The 20286-nt window shown below is 36.1% G+C and overlaps 1 protein-coding gene across 1 annotated transcript; it reads right to left on the bottom strand.

Annotated features, from left to right (window-relative positions):
* Positions 1-3207: 3207 nt before the first annotated feature.
* On the bottom strand, positions 3208-6553 carry LOC112015169 (cyanate hydratase). Its single transcript, XM_024047532.2, has 4 exons — positions 6165-6553; positions 6017-6088; positions 4829-4937; positions 3208-3458 (listed from the first exon to the last, which is right to left on the bottom strand). Exons 1-4 carry the CDS (start codon positions 6431-6433, stop codon positions 3420-3422), a joined length of 489 nt encoding a protein of 162 aa, XP_023903300.1. The 5' UTR covers positions 6434-6553; the 3' UTR covers positions 3208-3419.
* Positions 6554-20286: the final 13733 nt, after the last annotated feature.

Genomic DNA, 20286 nt, shown 5'->3' with positions numbered 1-20286 from the left:
GATTTGCAAGGAATTTAGGGGCTACTTCAAGTATTATGGCGTGGCTATGAGCCCCTAAAGATGGCCTTTCTCTGGCTCGACAACTAGATATCAATAACATAAACGTAGAAATGGATGATGAAGTTCTATGATTCATGTTTACTAATTCCTCTTCTATAAACCTTATGTTGGAACCTCTATTATCTAATTGTAGGAATCTGATGAGGACCTTCACTAATTATACAGTGAAATATTTATAGGGAAGCTAATAGATGTGCTGACAGTTTAGCAAAAATGAGAGCCGTACCAAAAATTGACTTCCATATTTTGAATGACTCATCACCTTTGGTGGAAAATTTGCTGGCTTTTGATAAAGTCAAGCTATTTTGTAATAGATTTATTGTCACTAATTAATATTGTGAGCATATTTAACAAAAAAGAAAAAGAAAAGGGAGACTATTTATACATTTACCTCCAGCCACATCATTAAAATAGTAGCAAGTTGTATGACACGAACAAATTTGGTGATCTCCTTATATGCTCAAATTGGAAAATCAGTCAAAGGTAAGTCTCATTTTCTTATTTTTCTATTTATAGTATTTTTATAGGTTAGACTTTGATGTGATGACAAGTGTCTTTTAGGCTTTTATTAAAAACAACAAGTCGTGGGTTTTAGTTCAGTTTTTAACATCTCCAAAATAAATTGAAAGTAAGACTGTCTCTACCATGACCTCTCTCAAACCCCACACAAGTAGAAGTTTCATGCATTGAATACTAACTTTGTTCATCTACATTATGTTTGCTTTTCATTTGAAATCAAATATTATGATCAGATATTTGAGAATGGATATGAAACAACTCACGTTTCATTGAAATCAAATATTATGATCACATAATTAATGACAAATAATTTTTTTTTGAAAATTAGGTGCTCAGAAGATGATGTTGTTTGAACTTGACCCCATTGGTTGTGAACAAAGCTGAACAAAAAGTGAGTTGCCAAGAAGAATTAAATACAATGCCCACTATGTTCAATGGCAAGCTATATTTTAAGCTGATGGACTTGAAACTCCAAACTTGAGGGGATAACATTCATTCTCGCGCAAACTTACAAACTTATTTACGACATGGTGGAAGATCCTTGTAGATGCGGTAAGAGCCTCCACTAAAAAAAAAATTTATTCCATCAAATCGGGTTGTAGGTAAACTTTCTCCTCCTTTTAATTCGGGTTTAAGGGTGTAACAAATTCGTGTTGATTTGTTGAACAAAAGGAAAAGCGACATTGTGTTCCGTACATGCATCCAAGCCAGGACAGGTGCTCAAATCTGTTTTGAGATAATTTTCATCTGACTGAGGCAGCATATAGGATTGTTTTGTTGTAAGCAAATGTCTCAATGAATCAAGAATTTGTAAACCGCTGAGTGTTATGGAACCTGGCCACTGGCTAAATGCAATCTTTCATTGTTGTAGCATATCGATTTTAGCAATTCTTATCTCAATGTATTACTTTTAGCACTTTGTGTTCTTTGAATGATCATTTTTGGTATAATGTCTCTTCCACATTATAAAAGTCATATGCTCTTTTTCTCCCTTTTTTTTTCCCTACAATTATTTTTGTTTAAATGTTTTAGAGCATTCACATCAGATCAGTTATAGTCTTCTAAAACACATATACAGTGTAAATTTTGCACATTTTGAGCAAAAAAACACCCACATTAGTGGGTGTAAAAATATGTAAAACTGGCCATATTTTTCCCTGAGCTACAGTACCCGTGTAAATATACACGGGTACTGTAGCTCGTGTATATACTAAAATAATATTATCCGTTCGCACCAAATTTTCTCTCCCTATTCCGTGCACAACGACCTCAGTTCCTCATTTTCTTTTCCTCAGATGCACACAAACACACCCACACACAAACACATATCAACACACAAACAAATCCACACAGACAAACCAAAAGACAGAGAGATCGGAGCTTGGTTCATGGGTCGCCGGAGCTTGGTTCGTGGAGCGTGGTTCGTGGATTGGCCGGTGAAGACACGATCTGGGTCGCCGGGGCTTGGTTCTGAGTTGCCGGAGGTTGGTTCGTGGATCGGCCGGTGTAGACGCGATTTGGGTCGCCGGGGCTTGGTTCGTGGAGCATGGTTCGTGGATCGGCTAGTGAAGATGCGATCTGGATCGCCGGGGCTTGGTTTTGGGTCGCCGGAGCTTGGTTCGTAGATCTGCCGGTGAAGACGCGATCTGGGTCGCCGGAGCTTGATTTCTGGACCGGCCGGTGAAGAAAGCTTCTGAATCCGGTGAAGAACTTTATCTGGGCTGGTAGTTTTTTGAGAAAGAACGAGACGGAGAGAGAGAGAGATAAGAGAGAGAGGCTGTTAAGAAAAAAATGAGAAGAGAGAGGGAGAGGTGATCTGATAAGAGAGGGGGCGCGTAGGGTAGTTGGGAGATATAATAAAAAATTGAGAAGAGTGAATATTTTATTTAAATAAATGTGTATAATAAACAGACTGATGTAGTTGTCTTGTAAAATTAAGCGTGTAAAATAGAAAAAGTAAGTTTTGAATGTGTAAAATGGAAAAATTTATAAATGAGCTGATGCGAATGCTCTTAAACCTTAAAAGACATTGATAAAATATACTAAATATTTTCTTTCTTTTCTCTTTAAAATGAAATTTATTACATAGAAAAATACATTATTGTCCATCAATTATGCTATAAAATACATCAACAAGAAATGCTCCTAATAGAAGCCACAAAAGAAAACTCGAAGAATAAGATGAAATGGAAGAACTCAAGGGGAGAGGCGGATTTTATTGTTTTTAATATTTTTGGGAGGGGTCTCAAAATTCTAAATCATGAAAGAAAGTTTAGTTTTATTTTTTTTTTTTTTGGGTGGGGAGATAAAGCTATATCTTGTTCAATAGAATATTTATTGTTGGTTTGAAGATCACTCTAGGAAGAGTGCAAAGACATTCTGCAGTGTGTTTGCAATTTACCCAAAAAAAAAAAAATGATAGAAAATAAATTTTTGACCATTTTCTGAAAATTCATCCAAAAACTAGTGAAACTCACGTTTTTTTTTTTGCAGCTTTTGTAAATTTCAACATATAATAGGTTATTCTTTAGTTTGGTAAAGTTAATGCTAATTTTTTTTGTTAATGCTAAACAGTTTGGTAAAGTTAAGTTACAGAGATTAAGAAACAAACTTAAAACAGTCTCAAAATGGGAGCAAGCAAATTCTAGATGGCCATTGATGGTTCTTCAGAGAAAAATAGCAATACGGATACAAAGACCTGAGCAGTCATTTTATTCAACAAAGCTGAGGGCACTTACAAGTCACAACCATACAGAGTTTTTGGGCATTTATTGATACAAGGTGACGAAGAAAAGAAATCTGAGATAACCGCCTCAGCAGTCAGCATGAGGATACTCATTTCACTGTAATCTCAGCCTTGAAACCATGTGTTCTGATTTCTGTCCAAAATAATTACAAAACTTTAAGTATGTTTGTACTTTGTACTATACTGATGTCAAGGACTACAAAGCAAGTTAATGGCCTAAATGATTAACGAAGGCATATATCACATGGCTGATACAACGACACAACTCCAGCAGAGTATTAGTGTTTCAATATCAATAGGCATTTGCGTAAAGCATACCAGAAACAGATTGACTAGAAAATTCTGAAAAATCATTAATTCATCTAGTGTAACATATAATTCCTTTGCAAGTTTACTAGATCAAAAATTTATGATGTTCGAAAAAAAAAAACTGCGGCGGGCCCTGACATTTTTTTTTCTTTTTAAATTTTAAAATAGGGATTTCTATAAAAATTTTGATGACATTGTAAAATAATCCCCATGCCTGTCAAAGATCTTGGTGCTGGAAAAAATTTCCTTCCAAATTGCGACTTCAATATCTTTTGACTTTTTTGAACTGTAAGGTCATTAGAGTTTGTGGAAAGGAATTTCTGGGAAGATAACAAAAGGGGAAGTGTGGTATGTAGTATGAAGAGGAACATTCAGAATGCAAAATGCAGAATGTAGAAACAATTCAATTGTTCTTCAAGGATGTGAGATGCTATTAGGTAAACTTTGAATCCCTCAGACATGATGAAGAAAAAAAATCATGTGCTGATAGCCATAAAAGAGTTGTTAAAAATGAACCCCATGGGGAAGCTGTCACTGTATGAAGAAAAACACAGCCAATTAGGCATGAGCATTGGCACCATGGGGTCTCATGGAATTTCCTCAAGACCTTGGAGATCAATTCAGATAAGCACTCTCATCTAGCCATCTAGGTAATCTCCCGTAGAGGAGACACAAGCCATAAAATACTCTTTCCATTAAGCCCAAAATGGAGCAGCCACTATTAACAGCAAAAACTAGTTGTCCAACAGGGGGATAACATGGTTGACCTTAGAATCCATGTAAACAGATAAAAAGAAATACTAATGAACAGGATGACAGATGCTGAAAACATGAAAAACAACATGAACAGGATCAAGTTCATCAGTAGGCCTCTGATTAGTTCCAAAAGTGAAAAGGTAGGGGAAAAACTCTACTGGCTTAACATCTGGGAAGCTGTATTTCAATCCTCACATGCAAGAAAAACTCAATTATTATGTGAGTGGCATACCATGTCAAGCTGAGGTTAGATAGTTTAGAACTTCAAAGTTTAGTTTCACTATCTGCCCAGTTTTAAAGAATATATTTTCTATCAAGCTATCAATTAATAAAAATTTGAATCTCTCTCTCTCTCTAAAAAACAATAAATGTAACATTGATTCTATGTCAAGTTGTCAACATGATACAATCAGAAATTTGGCATTCCAGGAAAGTTACCTGCTCAGTGTAAGGTAAAAATTTCCCATCAAGCGTCACAACTGCACGATCCTTCCCATCCACACCTTTAACCTTGTCCACCGAGCAATAGAAATCTATAGCTGACATGCTACACATAAAATAGAATAGTGAATTACTAAGTTAATAATCAAATGACCTAAAGTTAAATTTGACAGCCAAGATGTCATTTTGCAGGGTTTAGCATGTTGCTGTATTCGCTACCAGAGTTTCTTATGAACAATGAAGATTCAAGAACCTTATCTATGAACACTGAACAGAAATGATAATTATACAAAATTTGAAATTAAACATATAATTTTGTTTAATTGGTAAGTTACACGCCCAGAGTAAGTGTTTGAACCATGAGTTCACTCTCCACCCCATTCTTATAAGCAAAATGGATAAAATAATTGGTTGTGGAAAAATTTTGTATTTTTAATCACATGAACTATTCAATGAGTCATGTGACTTGTTTAAATAATACATGAATATGGTTTTATGAATTGCCATGTAATGAGTTTGCTGGAGTGCGGGACGATGCAGGGTGATGCGGCGCAGTGTGCACCTGGGCATGCCCTTGGGACGCCCACTGCCTGCCTCCTCGGGGAAAATAACCTCTGGCTCACCAACCACACACAGGAACTACAAGGGACATCGAGGGACACCGCCACCGCTGCTGCAACCATGGAAGAGATTTCTCCAAACTGGTTTGGAGTATGGAAAATGCTAAAAGTACCACAAGTTTGGACAAAGTTTGGCTACAAACATGTTTGACACTATCTTTTTCAACCTATTATGTGACAATTCACAAGACTATCCATATGTATTATCTAAATAAGTCACATTACTCGATAAAAAAAAATCATGTGACTAAAACTATACATAAATGATTACTTCAATCGCCACATAATAGGCTCCAAACTGGTTTGAAACAAAACTTTTTTTCCACAAATTTTACCATATAAGATTTACAAACTGATAGTGATAGTGGCAATGAATGTGATTAGTAAGTGTCATGTTGACCGCCTAGTAAATAAATGTTTAAATTGTTTTGAAGTGATTGATGACACATCGATGGTAAAATTTGTAACATTACCGTTGGTCATAACCACACATACAGGCTTATAATATAAAAGGGGTATAGGACATTTTTGAGAAGCAATGAAAAAGTGTAAATTTATTACTTACATGCCATCACCAAACTCCTCATTGATAATCTCCTTGATGCTCTCACCAAAATGCATAATCGCTTCATTCAACCTACAATACAAAAATCACACACTAATATTAACAAAAATAAAGAAGAAATTAATTAAAATTAAAATTAAATAAAAACCTGTAGACAGTGGGTTCTTGGATCAAGTTGGGATCGTAGGAGCGCATGGGTGGCTTCATCATCTCTTGGATGAGATCTTCGGGCAGCTCGGGCAGCGCTGCCCGGAGTTTAGGGGTAGTATCTGGCTTGAGCTGTGCTTGTCGTTTGAGGAGCTGGGCCACGTACACGTTGGTGAGGCCAGTCTCTGCAGCTAATTCACTGTACGACTTGCCGGACTTGTGCTTCACCGCCTGTAGCCGATTCGCTATGCTTGCTTTGTTCTCTTCCATTTCCAAACAAACTAACTGTAGAATGAGATATTCAGATCTTTGTACGGCTCCAAATGTAAACACTTCTAAGTGACCCCTTTTTGGCTAATCACTTTTATTAAGTGATTCTTTGTCATTGGAAGATTTTGTCATGCCCTATCTTCTTTTTATCCCACTTTACATGGTGGGAAAAATTTTCCTCACTTTATTCTTGTTCCTTAGGGCCCCACGAAGTCTCTGTCCTATCCTATAAAACTCTATTTTTTGTTAATTTACATTACAACTAGTACAATTTTTTTAATGAAACCTATTTCATTAATAAAAATATACTTAAAATTACAACTAAATTTATCCCATCAAATCAAATCAATTTTTAGAAAAAATTGAATAATATATCCAAGTGGTTAACAAAACAATCACAAAAAAAAAAAAAAACTCTTAGTATATATAACAAAATAAAAGTAGAGAACCATATTAGGTAGAATAAAAAACAAACTAATATTGATATGTTTGTTTAAATAGTAGGGTTTTAGGATATGAAAAATTTACAATTATAATCCTTAGTAACGTGGAGCGGGGACGGGAAGGGACGGGGCAGGGTGGGTCTAAAAAGTCTAAACTCATTCCCACCCCATCTCGTGATGCGAGACTAAAATCTTGCCCTATTTTCACCCCACCACCTTTGCAGGGTGAGAAAAATCCATGAGGGGCGAAGCGGAGAGGGTGGGTTAAGTGGAGCGGGACAAAATTGTCATCCCTATCAAATGCTCACTTTGTCAAAAAAAAAAAAAAAAAAAGTGACCCTTTGTCATCAAGTGGTAACTTTTTTTTGGCTAATCACTTTAAAGATACCCTTTTTTTTTAATCATTAATAGGAAATTGCATAGCCTTTGGATATATTAGTCATTAATCTGTGCGATGCACGAGATAGTTAAATATTAAAAGTATTTATTTTGTTAAAAAGTCTATGACTTGACTTAAAAAAAAGTATAACTTGAAAATGAATGAAAATAAGTAATTTTTTTGTTCAATATAATGGTTTAGAAAAATTCTTTTTCTTTCATATCATTGGTTTCACATAATATTTCCCTATGCAAACTATACTATGGTGATAACTTCACACAATCCTCAACTGCAATTAAATCTACTATCCATCACCAATCTAATCTATGTTATCTTGATAGTATATCTACAAATTACATTCTTATATCCTCCATCATTTAGAAGGTAACTGAAGTAATGATTGTATGTAATGTATAAATTTAATTCTTTTACAATATAAAATTATTAAAATACTAAAAATAAAATCTAATATTCTGGAAATATTTTGAAATAGAATTTTAAATTTCTTAAAACTTAGTTAATAGAGTTTCTATTTTACCTAAAAGTGAACTATCATAATTAATGAGAATTTAACAATTTTTTGCAAACAGAAGATAACCATAGGTCCAATTTTTATTTTTTATTTTTTGAGAAAAAGCCCAATTTTTATTTTATAGTATAGGATGTTACAGTTAGATCCGTACCATATGTAATACATTAGTCCATTATGATAGTTCCAAATAATATCCTAATACATATCTATATGAGTTTTCTTTTTAATGATGCCATAAAGGATGAAGTTTAATAGAAGTCATTTAAGATCCAATGTATCCAATAAATTTAAAAAAAAAAAAGTAATTTCAAAAGTTTTTTAATTGTAAAATTTTTTAATTATAAAATAGACTCTATCTAAACTCAAAATGAAAACATTCGGAATGATCACATCATTGATACCATATCATGATGGTTGCAAATAGCAATATTATTATTCATGATTAATAAATGAACAATGAAACTGTGAATTAACAATTTAACAATTCAAATACCAAGTTTAAACTACAACAACACATATACAAAAGACTCCAAATATTGGAACATACTTCTTCTGCCATTTCATTATTCAATCAAAACCAAAATTTCAAAGATAATTCCAATTCAATTAAACCCAATACATACATACACATGAACATAAATAATTCCAAAAAAAAAAAATAACAATCTCCAAAAGCCTTTGCTTACAGTCACTATTTATTTATTTATTTCAGATTGTGAATTCTTTAGTTCTTTTTCCTTTTTTGTTTCATCAAACATTTGCTAATTGACTAAAATATCTCTCATATATGTTAACATCAAACCTAATAAGAAAACTTTACATACCTTTTGTTTTGAAGGCGCTCCAAGAACCAAAATAAAAAATGATATATATTTGTTGAGTCTCATTTGATATAATTATAGAGTTTAAATCCTACCGAAATTATAATTTCTAATCAACGTTAATATATATTAAAAAAAAAAAGAGAAAGAAAAAGTAATTGATAGATATAAGGAAATATGATAGATTTTTTTTTTTTTAAATGTCATCAACATAGAAATTATCAAATTAATAGAGACATATTATATTTTTTGGGATAGATTTATATTAATGGAGTTATTATATAGTTTGTTAGGATTATCTAAAAATTCCTTGATTAGGTGATAATTTAGATCTTCTTTAAGTATAGTGGTTGTATGGCACCCAACAACTAAATTTATTTATATTTAATAAATTTAATAATTTTTCTGCAATTTAGTGCTATAAAATCAAAAGAGTTAAATCAAATTAAATCTAATTAAAAAATATAAATAAAAAAATGTTGATGTGGAAAATTGTGGAGAGGTCAACCAAAAGTCAAAGTGAGTTTAGGGGTATCAGTGACTGCAGAAGATGAACTGGCCATAATAGTTTCTTCAAGAAAGAACTGTTTATCCAATACCTAATAGGACTAGAATGCCAACTCTAGGCTCAAACATCCAAAAGGTGACAATGGGAAACTGGATTCTTTGAGACTTTTGGAAACAAACTCATTAGTGTTCTACTTGATTATCAAGTCCAGTGTTATGATGTGACTAATACAGAGGATCCATGTATTGTGGCAACTGTAAATCACAAAGCATACTAATCAGGACAATAATCAAAGTATACTAATCAAAGAAGGTGGAAACTATACGTGGCTCTGATACCAAGTATAAGAGATAGAGAGTAGACAAGATAGAGCATGTAGTGGGTGTAAGAAGATTATGGTAACTGGTTAAGAAAATATAATGCTAAAGAAATAAAGAAATTACGTGAGAGCATGGAATAGAATAGAGAACAAGATACAACAAACTGACTGATACTATTAAATTCAACAAACTTTTTACATAAGACATAAGGAGTTTTGAATGAAGCTATCTTTTGCCTTACAAAGATACAAAGAAGTTATTTATAGACAACGGAACTCAAACCATATTCAGATACAATTTACAATTAGCTTTGCATAAGATGGTAGGGGCCTAGCTTGTGATTGATAGGTGTTGAAGGAAATAGGGGCTTGGTTGGAGACAAAGCTGCTTCTGGAGAAGCTTTTGTAGGGGCAATAAGTGTTCCTAACATGCATGGATAAGGCCGAGCTACTTTAGGACGATTCTAGGACCATTTTTTTTTTTTTTTTTTTTTTTTTTTTTTTTTTTTTTTTTTTAAAGTGTTGGAGCTGTTTAGCCCCATCCATCTCTTGAATCATTCTTCGTCAATGTCAGTGTCAACATCTGGGTCATGGTTATCATAATAGGGGTCACTGTAACTAATAAAAGGATTGGACATTTCCCAATGATCTTCATGTGGCCACTGCTATCTGTAAGCTTTTGGGATACTTGGTCCTGATTCAGATAAGGTTCCCTTATTAAGGGATTCTACCTTTGTAAGAGCATGGTGACAAGATGCCCAAGTGGTGTCCATGTGTAAGTGGAGGATGTCATCTGGGTTAGTGACCTAATACATTTCTAATGGGTGAAAGATTCCTTTTGCTCGGATATCTGTTTTTGAATTGAGCTTAGCAATTAAACACCCTGTAGTAATTTTGTGACCAAATCTTGGATGTTATGTGATGGGATACTTTTTCCAATCTCCATTATGAGTATCATTTTTTAGGATTTCTTTTGAAAATATCTATTTTCACGAGGGAAACAAGTTTATAAAATCCTGGTTCAAAATGAAGGCACATATGATACTCATTGAGTAGGTACCACATGTAAATATAATGTATGACCGTCCAGTTGGTTATTTTAAAGGTAAAGGCGATTTTCCATGGTTGGTCTAAGTCAGGGTAAATAGCAAGAAAGTGATTATGGTGTTCGTTAAGGTAATTATGGAGGACTTTGATGATTTTTTTGGATCTAGCTTCAAGGGTCAAGTTCTTTATTTGGTTTTTTATGTCTAGAGGAAGGTTTTCTATCATATTAAGGAGATCATCAAGGGTTGCAGAGGAAGAGCATGAGGATGAGGATGGATCTGTAATAGGATATACACACAAAGGTTGAGGAACAATTGTAGCGTTAATAATGACTAAAGGCTTTTTGGAAAGGTAATTAGTGATCAAGTTATCTTTTCCTTTGATGTGCTTTACTTGGAAAGACCATTGTGAAAACCAATTTGACTACCTGAGTAACTGAGGATGAGGAAGCATTTTTCGTTTGAATTGAAGCATTTTTGGAAAAGAGGACATGTCCATTTCAACTAGAAAATTATGCTCGATGAGATGAAACTAGAATTTTTCAATTCCATGTTTTACTGCAAGTATCTCCTTGAAAGTGGAATGACAATGAAGTTCTGAAGGCTTGAATGCACCACTTTTATATCCACAAACATTTCTTTTTCCATCAATTTCTTCAAAAAGAGCTGTTGCCCAGTACTCGTCACTTGCGTTTGTCTGCAAAATTCATTTGCTTGGTCCTGGAATTTGTAGTGGGGAAAGTTACTCTGCTAATCTTTTCAATTGTTGGATTGCTTCTGTGTGAAGAGAATTCCACTCTGGAGGGGTTTTCTTCAGGAGTTGAGCTAAACAATTCCTGTATTTAGGAATCTTCAGGATGAAGTCAGACATGTAATTAACAATTCCAAGAAATTGTTGTATCTGTTTGATACTTGTGAGCTTATCTAGAAATTCGCCAAGAGAGACAGCAATGTGAGGCTGCAATGTATATTTTCCATCCGAAATGCTTACTCCTAAGAAATTTATAGAAGACTGTCCAATGACCATTTTCTAATTTGAAAGCATTATTCCTTGAGATTTCACTAAATTATAAAATTCAGTGAGCAACCTTTCATGAGATTCTACATCTTTTGAGAACAAGAGGATGTCATCCACATAGATTAATGCATTGGATAAGAATGGCTGGAACAACATTACCATTGCTTTCTGGAATTGGGATAGGGCATTTTTGAGGCCAAAAGGCATGACTGTCCATTGGTAATGGTGATTTGGAATGCAAAACGCTGTCTTGTAACTTTCTTCTAGATGGATTCCTAATTGCCAAAATCCTACTTTAAGATCAAATTTTGTAAATACTTTTGCATTTGAAAGATGCTGGAAGAGAGCACTTTTGTTTGGCAAAGGGAACTTGTCATATGCAAGAAAATGATTAAGATCCTGGCAATTTATTACCAATCTGAGTTTTCCTTGGATTTGCTTAGCATGCTTGTTGACATAAAAAACTTCACATGCCTATGGGGAGGCTGTGGGTTCAATGAGACCTTTTGAGAGGAGGGTAGATAAGTCTTGTTTAGCTAAGGCTAAATGTTCTGGGTTCATTCTTCTGTGGCTGGCTTTTGTGGGGTTACATCTTCATTCTTTTTGAAGGGAAGGTGTATGAAAAAGTTTGGGTTCTTCCATAAGGGATTTGGATTTTTAAGGAGGAATTCAAAATGCCTATTTGAACAACAATCATTAATGATCTGGATTCTCAAAGAGTCAAAGGGGCCAATAGTAAATGAGGGACTTGGGTCCAAGTGAGAAGGTGCTGTTTGTGCAAAAGTCCTTTTGAAGACCATCTAAGGCTAGGTATTTGGTGAAGGAGATCAAACCCTATAAGAAGATCTTTGCAAGTAAGGGGGATCCAAGGACTTGGTGTTTTATGGTGAGGGTTAGGAAAATTCTGATAAGGACAGACTTACTTTTCTGGGTAATTAAGAATGTCTCTCCATTTGCTACACGAAACATCTAGTTATGGGGCGACAAGAATTCCGCAGGTAAAATCTTAGGATGGAGAATTGTTGCTGTAGCTCCAGTATCAAAAAGGGCTATGACTGAGATGGGTCTAGAGTAAGTTTCTAGAAGGATATTGGAAGTTCAAAATGCGTGTAAAACACCTTTGAAAGTTTAGACCCCCAAATACAAAATATCAATTCAAGCTTATTATCAAACAATTAATGTGTGGAATATGAACATAAGTCAAATACAGAATTGATAAACAATCTAAGCCAATTATAATCACATCCACAACAGAAAATAAAAGGTAAAGATAAAGGAAGAGAGATGCAAACACAAGGACAACACGCGATGTGTTATCGAAGAGGAAACCGAAGCCCTTGGCATAAAACCTCTCCGCCGCCCTCCAAGCGGTAAATAATCCACTAAAGAATGTAGTTGGGATACATGAACAGCAGAAGATCCTCTAAGCATAATCTACCCAGTGTACCTAAGCCCTTCAAGCTTCTTGCTCCAACGAGGTTGTGCTGAATCTATTTCTTCTTTAGCTTACCGGATTCCGCTATAAACCATAGCATCAACCAATAGTCATTGGTTCCTTCCAAACTGCTTCCCTTAGCACCAAATGTACCTTCTCACAGATGTGGGTGTTATGAAGAAGGGATTTAGTCAATGACCTATCAAGGATGTATCAATAGAGAGGAAGAGAGTAGAGGAATTTGTAGAGTCTCTTAGTGAAGATTAGCGATGAGCCAATCTTATTTTTCTCTAGGGTTTCTCTCATAAAATTTTCTCTGGAAGCTCTCTCCATTTCGTGGGTATAAGGGTCTATATATAGTGGTGTGTGTTTGGAATACGAAGAGACAGTTTTTACCAAATAGGGTAAGTTGGCGGCTTGGCCTCGCGGCTTGTCCAAGTCGCGAGTTCAAGTCGCGAGGTAACGGCCTGACCAGCCTGGGACTTTTATCTTGTAATGCGACAGCTGGCGTGACCTTTCACCTACCCGCATGCTTCTCACTTGCACAGCATTTGGCGGCCCTCAAGCCGCGAGTTAGTCGCGAGTCCTAGCCGCGAGTTTCTGCTTCTTTGCACAAATATGAGCAATTCTTCACACTCTCTTCACACACTACCCTTACATGAATCCCACCTAAATACATGGTTACTAAGTGCTAAATTACAAGCAAATTGACACGGAATAAAGCCAACAAGATGGTTGATAAATTTCAACCTTACAATCTCCTCCTTTGGCTATTCTATAACAAAACCCTAAAACAAACTCTAAACTTAACGCGTGAGTTGGGAACAGTTGGAAAACTCACTCACACCTAACTCTAGAATCTATGAAGCTTTTGAACCATAAGAACAAGAACTCCTAAAACACAACAACACAATAAGTTTATTGTATGCAGAAAACTTGTAAAGCATATGGAGCAAGCAAAATACGATCAAGCACAATGGAATAAAGCAATAAATCATGGCAAGACCAAAACAGCAATCACTATAACCAAGTGATCACAATGCTCATTCACACTTAGAATGAACATCCGGACATTCAAGTTGACAAATACAAGGCACATCACTTGAATGACCAACACTCAACCAATGCATAGTACAAGAAGTATGTGCATCTAGGAAAAATCCTACAAGGGCATAAGAGTAACAGTACTTAGAAGGAAATGCATAACATTTAGCTATAAGTACTAATTTAGCAAAACACACAGGTTGCATAAAGCATGGTACAAACCACAAAGGCCTACAAGTGTGTAAGGAAACAACCCTAAAAACTTACAAAAGCAACATACCCATAAAACATAAACAGATTTTTGCCAAACAGGGTAAATTGGTGACTTGGTCTCGCGGCTTGTCCAAGTCGCAAAATCAAGTCGCGACGTAACGGCCTAGCTAGCCTGGGACTTTTGTCCTATAGAGTGACAGCTGGCGCGACCCTTTAGCTTCCCTGCATGCATCTCACGTGCTTGGAGTTGGCGACTTGCAGCTGCAAGCCACCCGCAAGTCCTAGTTGCGAAGCTCTGCTTCTTTGCACATACTTGAGCTTCTCTTTACAACTTCTCACACACTACCCTTACAATAATCCCACCTAAATACAGGGTTACTAAGTGCTTAATTTACAAGCAAATTGGCACGGAATAAAGCGAACACGATGGTTGATAATTTTCAACCTTACAATCTCCCCTTTTGGCTATTCCATGACAAAACCCTAAAACAAACTCTAGACTTAACGCGTGAGTTGGGAACAGTTGGAAAACTCACTCACACCTAACTCTAGAATCTGTGAAGCTTTAGAACCATAAGAACAAGTAACTCCTGAAACACAACAACACAATAAGTTCATTGTATACAGAAACTTGTAATGCATATGGAGCAAGCACAATGCGATCATGCACAATGGAATAAAGCAATAAATCATGGCAAGACCAAAATAGGTAATCACTATAGCCAAGTGATCACAATGCTCATTCACACTTGAAATGAACATCCGGACATTCAAGACAATAAACACAAGGTAAATTGCTTGAATGACCAACACTCAACTAATGCACAGTACATGAAGTATGTGCATCTAAGAACAATCCTACAATGGGAACAAGAGTGACAGTACTTAGAAGAAAATGCAAGATATTTAGTTGGAAGTATTGATTTAACAAAGTACAAAGGCTGCATAAAGCATGGCACAAACCACAAAGGCCTACAGACATGCATAAACAAACCCTTAAAGCTTACATAAGTAACATGGGTACAAACAAAAACATAAAAAAAAAAAAAAAACAACATCAATATATAATAATTAAACCAAACTTAAACCACAGTGTATCAACCCTATAACAACAGTAGTTATCCAAGCATAGTATCAAAACTATAAGCACAAACACCATAAACACATTGTATAATAGTGAGACTCCCCCTTAAAATAAGCACTCCCCCTCAGGAACTGCCCTCAAAAGTTCTCCTCCTTTTTGACCGGAATGGCCAAAGGGTCATTGCCCCTAGTTAGTGGAGAGGCTGTCAATCTTAGTTGAAAGCACATCAATCTGATCCTGCATTACTATCATCCTTTCAGTCTGCTGACTTTGAACTTCTCTGAGTCCATCAAGTCTTTCCATGATGATTTGAAATGCATCGGGAGGAGGTGCTGCTGATGAAGTTGAGGCTCTACTTCTCTTTCTTTTGCTTCTGGGTGTGACTGATTGTTCTGCATCTTCTGCTTCAATCTCCATTGGATCCCCTTGCTCTTTACCACCCGGAAGATGACTTTGTATCCTTGTGATGGTGAATTTGTTTATTGCTGACAGTGGAGTCAGGGGACTGATATCTTGAGGAATTCTAACACCCTTCTTTCTGAAGATCCTCATGAGGAGACTAGGAAAGACCAACTTTGCCCTGGTAGTAGTTTTAGTCTCGTCCAAGATGGTATCATAAATGTGTGAGCTGATGTCAATGATGACTTTCTCCTTGAGCTCCATGAGAAATATAGCTCTGGAATTAGTAAGAGTAGTCATCTTTCTTATGGGATACAAATTGAACATCATGATGATGGTTAAACATCTCATGTCTGCAGGAAAGGAATTAGTGTTGAGACATTTCCCTTCCTTAGTACCACCAATCCGAGCCTAGACCGTATCTAGGGACATCATCCTATCTTTGTAGTTGATGAATTCATACTCTTCTAGACCCTCAAGACCAAGGACGTCATCAATGTCATGTGTGTCTAAGGTGAATTCATGTCCTCTGACCCAGCAGTTCATCTCTTCATCCTTTATGATTACATTTGCATAGAATTCCCGTATCAAGGGATCATAGACTGCAGGTAGATCACTCAACAAATTCTCCCATCCTCTTCCCTCAAAGCACCCTAGAATGAAAGTGTCCTTCAAATCATGTAAATCAACAAATCTCTCCTGGACAATGGTACCCTTCATAAAGAAGTCTCTGTATCTCTCAAAGTGCTTGACAGACCTAAATAGATTAGGGTCCATCTTCATTCTTTTGTCAGCTTTCTTAGCAGTTGTCTTCTTCTTTGAAGGAAGTTTAGCCATCTGTAAACAAGCAGAAAATGCCATAAACAAGACATAGCACAGAATGGAAAGATGCACACACATTAGTAACAAGTTAGTTACACAGTGATAAACAGAGTGACCAAACACAAACATAGAATAAGCACAGTTGATAACCAAACATTGGATATAACAAGTTAGCCAAGGTTAAACTGGAAAATGCAGAGAAAATCAGATAAATTTATTCAAAAACAATGAGTCAAGACCCATTTGGTATGAATAGTGCAAAAACAATGTAGCAGCACCTACACGATAAGTTTACATAAGAGTAAAAAAAATGGCAGCCATAATCACCAAAACCACAACCAAACATATAAATTTAGAACCACAGTAAAAAATGCAGAAAACCCCACATTCATATGCCTAACAACAAACTCACAAATATCAAGGCTCAGACTTAGGATAAATGACCAGATGTAAACAAAGATTCCAAAACAGTCAATGCAACAAGAGCAATTAGCATCACACACCCAAACTCAACAATATATGCAAACCCATGGTCGAGCCCCTCAAAATCACAACCCAACAACTCAACACACAGATTCAAGAGAACAATAATGAAATCATGATGAATAAAGTGAAGACAAGAAAGCCCATACCTTTTTCTTGATGTTTGATGAAGACATGATGCAGAAAATGAGAGCTTTTTCAAAGAGCCACGGAATGTTGAGAAAGAATTTTTGAAGAGAAGATGAACAGATACTAAACTTCGAGGGAAAAAAATGAAAAATAGTTTCAAAATTTGTCTTTAAAACGCAGAACACGCGTTTTTCGCGACTGGATCAAGTCGCCAGTAAGTCGCCAGGTTAAACCGCGAAACACTGTGAAGAGACAAAAACTTAAGAAATTTCTCTAAGTGTTTTTCACGACTGGAAGGTCTACCCGCGAGATAGTCGCGATATGAGCCACGAAATTCTCTAAGTACTTCTCGCGACTGGACCTTTCACCTGTGAACCAGTTGCCACACTAACCCGCGAAAACAGGAAAATTCAAATTTTGAAAAAAATTTCCAAGTCTTTTTCGCGATTAGAGCATTTACTCGCCAGTTAGCCGTGAAAAATCTCTGAGTGATCTCGCGACTGGGACATGCGACNAGAAACATGCATATATGACCTCCCACAAGGACTTGATAACAATTCTTTGAAGCTTTTCATTTGGCTCCATATTCAACATATCATTTGCAACTTTTGAGCAAAAAAAATCTCATTGAGAGATAGATGCCTGAAATTTTTGATATTTCAATTGATGATTTAGCATTTGGCTTTTTGGGTATCATACATTTTATTTTGGTTGCTTTCCCTTTTTCCTAGTCGAATACTAGTTTGTGCGACAGGCTTTTGCAGCTTTATATCTCTTTTTATTTGGAGATTTATATTTAGAGAGATCTTTTAAGCATAAAAAATAAAAAATGGGAAGATATATAGGCATGAGTCTATGCATGTCTCAAGATCAACAAAACCATTCACTAATCATTCATGACAAGGTTGAAGATCTATTTACAACAGTCACATAGATTTTAGAACTTCTTCCACAATGATATGAGTGTATGAGAGACAAGCTAAGCTCCTTAAATGCACAAAGCCATAAGTACAAAGTTACAAGGCAAAACATGCTTTGAGACAAAACTCAACAAAATGATCAAACTTTTTGGATTTTCTACTTTTTATGTGTTTTTGGATTTTTGACACAAAAATAGTAAAAGATTGATCAGAACGAAGAAAATGTAAAAGCATTATAAACACAAACAGAACACAAATTAAAAATCAATACTAAAAAACACAAAGCATATAACCAATCATATCCACAAAGTATAGGAAGAATTGATGCATGGACATGTTATAATGCTTATGCATGAGTACCCTTTGTCACCCACAGGTCACGTGCATTTGGGGTGATATCCTTGACGGATCGGGTACGAGAGTTAGGACTGTCAAACCTTCGAGTGAAGCTTTCCAAGCAATTGGTGAATGCACCGATCATCTTCATCACGTCCATCATTCCTGGATCACGTTTTTGGCTTCTTGGTTGCTCACCACCCCAAGTCCTCATATCATTTCTTCTTGCTCGTGACTGAGGTGCACTTGCATTGTTGTCTGCTCTTAGCTTTTGATAGTAGGGTCTGGTATGTCCTTGCAATCTGCAATAATGACAAACATACTCCGTTCTAGGACCCTACTGCTGTCTTGGGAGTGATCTTCCTCTAACTCCATATCTGGATTCTGATTGATTACTGAACTTATGTAATACCTGTTGATTAGCCACATTCTTCTTCTTCTCGGCTTTAATTTTCTCAGGACTGGACCTATCCACAGTCGTCAACTTAGCCTTTACAAACTTCACTTCTTTGGTGACATTTGCTGATGAGCTACTTCCTCCGGTGTATCCCAATCCGGATTTGTCTGAGGCATGTTTTTGAGATGAAATAACATCATCTAACTTCCTAGAGGAGACCCTATCTATCTTGGCATGAGCTTCCACTACCTCTTGCTCAAGGTATCTCACTTTTGTGTAAGCTTTTTATAGCTCACCATTAAGTGCTTCAATCTCACATTTTGCCTCCTTGTATCGTGCCAGGAGACTTTTGTAATCTTCCTCAACCATTTTCATCTTCTTAATGGCTGCATTAGCCACCTTAGCATATTCACCGGTCTTCTCAAGGAGTGAGTTGTAAGTCTCTTGCAATCCCACTGCTTCTTTAACTTCCTCATCTTCAGACTCCTCGACTATTCCAATAGACTCCAAATCAGAATGTTTCCCAAGCTCCTTCATAAGTGTACCCAAATCATCCAAGATCTCCACATGTGCAATGGTCATGAAAGTGGAGTAATTTCCTTCTCTGTCACAGCTCTATCCGAGTTAGAGTTTGATGAATCCAAGTCACTCAGAGTAGTGGCATAGACCTTTCCTTTGTCACCAAATTTCCCACCATTCTTGAATTTCAAGAATTTTCGGAAGTTTTTTACAAGATACGCCACATCTTTATCTATTGCATCTTCTTTCGAAGGGTCATGTGATGCCACTCTTTCATTAATTGTTTTAAGAGTAAGTGATTTGCTCTTCTTCTGAGAAGGCAGGGATAACTCATATGTCTATAGAGAACCAACCAGCTCTTGAACCTTGATGTCGTCAAGATCTTTGCTCTCTTCAATGGTTGTAACTTTGGCACGAAAACTTTCTGGTACTGACCGAAGGATCTTCCTTACAACTTTAGACTCCTCCGTCTTTTCCTCCAAATTAAATTTGCCAACGACCACCTCGTTTAGCTTACTGTAAAAAGAGTCAAAGGACTCATCCTCATCCATCTTTAGCTGCTTAAAGTGAGTGGCCAACATCTGAAGTTTGGTGTCTTTCACCTTCTTGGTTCCTTTATAAGTCGTCTCCAAAATCTCCCATACTTCCTTAGCAATGGTAATATGTGAAATCCTGTGAAATTCTTCTAGAGAGATACCACAAAAAATGGCGTTCAATGTTTTATTGTTTGCATTAGCCGCCGCAAGAGCTGCCTTGTCCCAAGTGGATTTGGCATCCTCCGGCTTTGTCCAACCTATTTCAACAGCATCCCACACAGCCTCATCCGTAGAACACAAAAACGCCCTCATTCGGACTTTCCAAAATGTATAATTATTACCATCAAAAAATGGTGGAACAGTGAGAAATTGAGACCTATCCATCTCAACAAGGGGTCAAAGATCACACTCAGGTATTAAAACCACAACAAGTATACCCGCTCTGATATCAATTGAAAGTTCAATATGGG

This window comes from Quercus suber, unplaced genomic scaffold (assembly GCF_002906115.3).
Source record: "Quercus suber isolate HL8 unplaced genomic scaffold, Cork oak 2.0 scaffold_387, whole genome shotgun sequence".
NCBI classification, from domain to species: Eukaryota; Viridiplantae; Streptophyta; class Magnoliopsida; order Fagales; family Fagaceae; genus Quercus; species Quercus suber.
Note: the sequence above shows the minus strand (reverse complement) of the source record. Positions and strands in the feature narration are given on the sequence as shown.